Here is a 6,782-nt window from a genome sequence, read left to right on the forward strand (position 1 = left end):
TGAATAAATTTACTTTTTTCGTCACTCTATTGTGAAATGTACAGGTTTACTCTGTGTAATATGTAACTCAAAAAGTATTAGAGCAATATTACTCTAACTTTACACTGGGATTATTTACATATTGAAGATGTACACCTCCTTTTATGGAGATATTGGATTAAATTATTCCAACATTTTGAGTGTATTGAACTTTACCATTTTTTGTCACTCTGTTGTGAAAAGAGGCTACAGTTTGTACTTAGTGTAATCTGTAACTCAAGAAGTATTAAATCAATATCATTCCACTAGTTCTATGCATGAGAATAGTAAAAAATTACTGGGGCTAGTTGAAATTTAGTGAAATTTTGTTTGGTTATATAGGAAAAATACATGTAGTTAAAATTAACTTTTCAGGATAGTGGCTTTTGGTACAGTGATTATATACATGTACATATTCATGAAATTAAAGAAGTCTGTTCATCTTTTTCCTACATTTTTTCAGCAGTATATGCTATCACAGGACATTACACATTGAAAGTGTAACCCACAGTCGTTTTTTTTTAACTTGATTAGTGTTTACATACATATTGAAGATACTTATGTGCTAACAAAAATATGACAATGACACGGGTCCAGACATATATTGGTCTTGTTATATTAGTGTTTTTTATTGGAATATTATATTTAAATGTTCAGGAAATACAACTTTTCTTAGTCCAATGTTGAAATTAGGATTTTAAACTGGAAATGGTACACAACTCACAATCTTTTTTTTAATTTCTCATGTCGCCACCGTGGCGCCACGCCAGTGTCGACATGGTGGAGAGTCGAAATTCGTGATGCAGCAGTATCGTCATGCGCGTGTCGTTACGCAAATTTCGTGATTTAATTTAATTTGATAACCTGATTTGTATATTACATTTTTTTGTAGCTTATCTTGCAACTTTCAAAGATTTCTACCTTCGTGGTAAGATTTCTGACATATTTTGAAAACTAATAGCTTTTCTTAAGAACGATCTCTTCAAATAGTGGCACATTGTGAAGATTCTAGTTAAAACTCCAACACTAGAGACTAAAAACAGAGTTAGTAGTTTGGCATCACTTTTTAATTTCATTGAATGATGAATATGGAATAAAAAGTTCAGGGTCGGGTGGTATAAAATTGGGATCGATTAGGTCCAATACCAGAAACAGTTTTTCTATGCTTTATGTAACCTAAACATGTAGAACTGTATAATAGCTTCATTTTAAAGTGAAATCACTATTGTTTGCTTTTATGCCTTTGACTTTCTACTTTTTTTCTTTTTAGTTTTTGGAGTCGTTTCTTCAAATTCAATTTTCTTTTTCCGTTTGGAAGCAGTTTTAACTATTTCCATTTTACTCCATAATTCTTCATCTTCATTTTCCTCATCAAGCTCAATGTCTTCGGAAATAAATTCACTACATTTTTCTTGATTTTCTTTGACACTGTCAATGTGGATGTCTTTAGCTATGAATAAACAGTTCAATCTGGACTTCAAATATACTTTTAGTTTCAGTTCTTTTGTTTTATAGTTGTGAATTCTAACACATCTATCAAGACCACATGAAGCAACTAATGGTTGTTTTTCATAACACTGAAGATCTTTAATGCAACCAGCAAATCCTTTGAAAATATTGACAACACTACCCTTCCTAAAGTCAATGGTAGCCATTTTTCCCATAGAGTTTCCAACTAAAGCATAATTATCTGAAAGAGGACATAATGTCATAGCAGTAATTGGATGTTCATCGAAAGTCATGTCTAATACAGGTCTTCTTTGCACTTTTGGATCATAAATCCGAACTTGATGATGTCCCGTACATGTTATCATTTGGTCCGATTTTGGAATGAATTGAATGCCTGATATCCAAACTGGCACTCTCAAGTTAAGCCAATCATTTTTCACATTCTTAGCCTCAAAAACTGGTTGTTTTGAGTCATTCAAATTCCAAATTTTCAAGTCAGTTTCTTTGCCACCTGTAGCAATCACTTCCCTGGATTCAATGTTTTGTACCATGCAATCAAGATGGTTACCAGCAGAAAATTGGCAAGTAATTTTATTCTGAGCATCCCATAATCTGACTATACCATTATCAGACGCTGTTATAAGCGTGTCTCCAAAAGTATTCACTGATGTAAGAAGACCAGCACACCCATAAAGATCAACACTTGACATAATTTCACACGTGCTTATGTCATAGTTGAAAATTTTGTGAGTTCGAGTACCTGTGAGAAGATTGTTTTTCTGATAGTCAAAACAAATAGTTCGTATCTCATTATCCCGACTAACATTGTTGACTTGATTAATGTTATCCCATTTATTCGCCGCGGTATCTAAGCCTTTCAGAAGGCCAGTCTCTGACCCAACAAACACATCGTACTTCATCGTGCACCAGGGGAGTTCATAGATAGGGGAACCTAAGTCGCCTGAAGTGTTAATGAAATATGGCGTACATCATCGGAACCTCTCTAATTATTGCCATCTATTTCAGAGAAAAATTAAGTGAACAAGAACAGTTCCGGATTTTTTTGATTGGTTCAGATAACTTACTATGACAAATAATTTGCATACTGACTGATTGAATATTCATAGGTAAAGTTCACTTCTTTGTTATTCAAATAGGCATATAATATATATAATATACGTACATGCTTAAATAAGTGCAAACGCATGGACTACGTGTATTTGTGTGTGGACTTGGAAGCAATGTGGACGGAGCTGCCTGCCTTTCTCGTTGGGCATTGTTTATATGAATAATATTTGTGTTAATTATGGACATTTAAATTGAGATGCTTACTCATATGGAAATTATTTTAATATTCTTTATGTTTGGATTTGTTTTGATTCTGATATCATAATGTGTTATTATCATTAGTGAAAATTTAATAAAAGAAATGTCACCGTTTAAAATGCTCACATTAAATTTAATGTCATAGTAAATTTCTATTCAACTTAATACTCAATATTACGATCTACCTATTCGACATGATCAATCATATATGTGATGACTGATGATATTGAGTCTTGTTATTGCATGCTTCCTCCTGGAAGGTGTGCTATGATTTGTTTTGTAAATTTCAAGATTTTTGATTAAAATGATCAAAATGTGGCAACTTACTTACATTGTAATCTTAATTAGGTCTGTTACACAATGAGGGTACAGACTCATCTGAAAATTCATGTTAACAAGGGATCACAAGGTTTTAAGTAGACTTTACAGAGGTTGCAACTATAAAAAAAAAATCTTGCATACATTTTTTGTTCATATAGCAGTTCACTTTCATGATGTTAAAAACCATCCATATTAATTTTTCATACTGTACAACTTGCAGTACAGTAATATAAGGTAAGTCCAGATACACACATCCCTGATATTTGCAGTGGTATAATGCTACATTTTTATTTTTAGTGTAACATTTGGCAATAATGAAAAATAATGTACTTTAATTAGAGAAGCCTGTATGTCACTCCTGTAACACTAAAGTCACAAGCGCAGGCGATAATGATACCAACATTAGCCTCTGTTGACTGCATGGCTTCCTGGACTTTTGTTATTATTAACTTAAAATGTCAAACTTTTTCATTTTCTATTTTCTAAACTGCTGACCACATATATTATTCCTAGGTCAAACCAATATGTACAAATGTACATGTGCTAAGTCCAGTGTTCTAGGATTTTTCAAAAATTGAGGTTTCCTTGCGAAAAATCCATATAAAATCAACATTCCCACAGTCAATGACTGCTTTCCTAACAAAACAAATCCTTATAGCATAGAATAGGAATAGGAATCCTAGAAGACTGCTTTAAGTAATAAACTGGTTGGTTATGCAAAATTTGTGTTCACAGCACAGAGTTATATATAAATCCTTGTTCACAGTAATGGTTAAGTTTAAATTTAAAAGTATGGTTTAATTGGACTGTCCATTGTGTTGGCTTAATGTGTAAACACAAGTGGAAAAAAAGAGATAGACACCTTAATACATACTGTATATGCATGCACAAATGTATATAGTAAATGTATCCAATATCAGAATAATGAAATTTCCACTGGGCTTTGCCACATATAAGAAACAAGAACGTACTTAATGTATTCAATTTTCTTTTATTATACATGTACAATATATCACATTTACCACAATATGTCTTATAGCAGATACTGAAAACTTTTACAACTGTATTGTTTTACATTTTTATATTAAGAGTCAGTCTTGGATAGATACTTTCCCCTGAAAATAGGTAAATACATGTAATATTTAATCTGCGCCTTCCTCATGCTCAAAATATAATGTGTTGATTCTCCCATACTACACATTTACTGAATTTAAGTCATTGTGTGTCCAATATGCTGTTGAAATGGGTTAAATCAGTTGAATAATTGACATGCAAGTCATGTTTCCTTCTGCTTCATATACATGTGCATTGTCTATTAATTCAATTCACACTGCTTAGGATGCTGAAAATTAAAACAAACCAGTATCAATATACATGTAATACATATACAAATTGAAAGCTTTTCATAATTGTAAGCTTATAATATCTATATATGATTATAAATTGCATGTACAATGTACTTGTACTATTTTGTTAAGACCTGATTGAAAAGGATGGTAACAGCTGTGATACCGCACTTGATTGTGTTTTATAATGCAACTTCAGTATGTATTCAATACATTGTTAAGTAGAAAATACATGTTTAATGACAGTTCCCTGGTGGACTCATGTCATATTTAGCAATGAGTAGGAGGTTCAATTCCTCTTGTTCTGTAAATCATTGTAAAATTGAATGGTTAAATGAAATAAATTAAAATAAAAAAGGAACCACCATTTGATCTCTATGGGAAGAGCTACATTTGTAAACTATCCTGTCTTACTATTTTGTGAAAAAAAAGGTCCTGCCTTTATTATTTTAACAATTTTATTAGGGCAATCATTGATCCGGGTTTTTTTTGTTTTTTGTTTGTTTCATAAAGTGAATATTTCAATGTTTCTTTTTTATATCATTTTTAAGCATACCTCCCCCCACAAAAAACACACACATACACATACATGTAAAGTGCAAATGATACAATGTATTTCTGACTTACTGTTGTCTGTTATTTTTGGTTTGTAGTATTGTAGTTTCTAAGTATCTTTTTAATACTGTAATTAAGACAACTTGACTGGTAATGTGTTTGAAATAAATGTACATTTTGTAAACGAAGGTTAATTTCATAATACTGCCTTTCATGATTAAATTTCTATCTTAGTAACTGCATCAATAATAAGCAAATTAATATCGTTGATGAAATTAATCTTGTTTACGATCGCAGCATCTCATACATTATGTATTTCAATGGGCGGTTCCTAAAAACACACATAAGAAATGGCGGACTAGCAAAATATGAACAACAAACTAGCCATGTGTATAATGAGCTGTAAATGTGAGCTAGATAAATAAAATTTCTCTAAAATGCAAATAAATATCATAAATGATGATAAATCATTGTAAAACCTTATCATAATTATGAAAACATTAGGTTCAAATGGGCAAAATCAAGTTTTTCATAAAACTAAGGCTCGGTTTTATCAGGACAATAATAAACATGGCTTTTCCACTTACCTGGTTAATTTCTTTTTATATCTACCGAATTTGTGTATCTCCTTATAATAAATCCAAAATTTACAACTTTCTGAATCGATATATTACAAGTTCACGTAAATCTGTCTATTCGATCGCTAGAAATTACATTTTGAAAAAGTTGTGTTTAAAATCTTATCGTCATATAAAATTTTTTAACATGGCGGCAACCGGAAGATTGAGCCCCCTGCGTGCACTTTCTATGAGTGCAGCCATTATTTGTTCGGAATGTCTCGGGAGGTTGGTTTACACCATTACCCAAGTTTATTTTAAATATATGTAGTTGTACGTTGACCAATGACAATAGTAAACCTGAAAACTTTTCTAGTTGTATTCAGGGAATGTAATAAAAAGTCTGTGGTATCGTCTATGAATTAAAACAGGGACATCACATTACACTTCCTTCCTACAGGTACAAGAAGTTATCAGGTTTACATTTGTTTCGAAATATTATTTAGAAGAATGGGTTTTCAACTCCTGATACTACTATTCAGTTGAAAACCCGACTCAAAAACATTGAATACCCACATCACGACCTAGATACAAATACGTATAGTACTTGGTAGAAATTTTCCAAACTTTGTAAAAAAAATGCTGGCATTTTTTATCGATAACATGTTTGTCCAGTGTGGTGTTTTTTTTATAAATAATATCAACTTGTTATACTGCAAAATTAGCAAAGTAAACTGAGACTTACTTAATGAACATACATAAAACATACATCAATATGAACGTATGTTTACACACATATACGTTTTAAGTGCAGAATTTACCAAAAAAAGTAAAAAAATAAAAGCCAGTGATAATATTTACTTCAAGTAAACAAAAGGGCAACAACCATTGGCGTTATGGGATAATTAGGTCGCTTCCGAAAAAAAGATAGAGGTTATTTTAAATGTGTTATCATGTGTTTGTCAGATTCTATTTTAGTGATAATGAACTCATCACCCAAGCCTTCATTACTTCAGAACAGTTATCAATGGATAAGAAATCATCATGCCTTTGGATTAGTTGTATTAAGGTTATATAAGATTTTATGGGCATACCAGGAAGCAGATTATTTAGGTTACAGACCACCAATTCAACCAATGAGCATTCGGAACGTACGCAAAAATAGTCCTACGCAGAAATTACCCCTGTTCCTCATAGTGCTGTGAAAAAA

At 31.7% G+C, this 6,782-nt stretch overlaps 1 protein-coding gene across 1 annotated transcript; it reads right to left on the reverse strand.

Moving 5' to 3' along the window:
• Window positions 1-1,067: 1,067 nt before the first annotated feature.
• On the reverse strand, window positions 1,068-2,463 carry LOC148603899 (WD repeat-containing protein 74-like). Its single transcript, XM_088552760.1, has one exon. It carries the CDS (start codon window positions 2,385-2,387, stop codon window positions 1,254-1,256), a length of 1,134 nt encoding a protein of 377 aa, XP_088408886.1. The 5' UTR covers window positions 2,388-2,463; the 3' UTR covers window positions 1,068-1,253.
• Between the last annotated feature and the right edge of the window lie 4,319 nt (window positions 2,464-6,782).

Source organism: Perna viridis, chromosome 11 (genome assembly GCF_037379345.1).
Source record: "Perna viridis isolate PV_CMFRI_1.1 ecotype Kerala chromosome 11, ASM3737934v1, whole genome shotgun sequence".
Taxonomy (NCBI): Eukaryota; Metazoa; Mollusca; class Bivalvia; order Mytilida; family Mytilidae; genus Perna; species Perna viridis.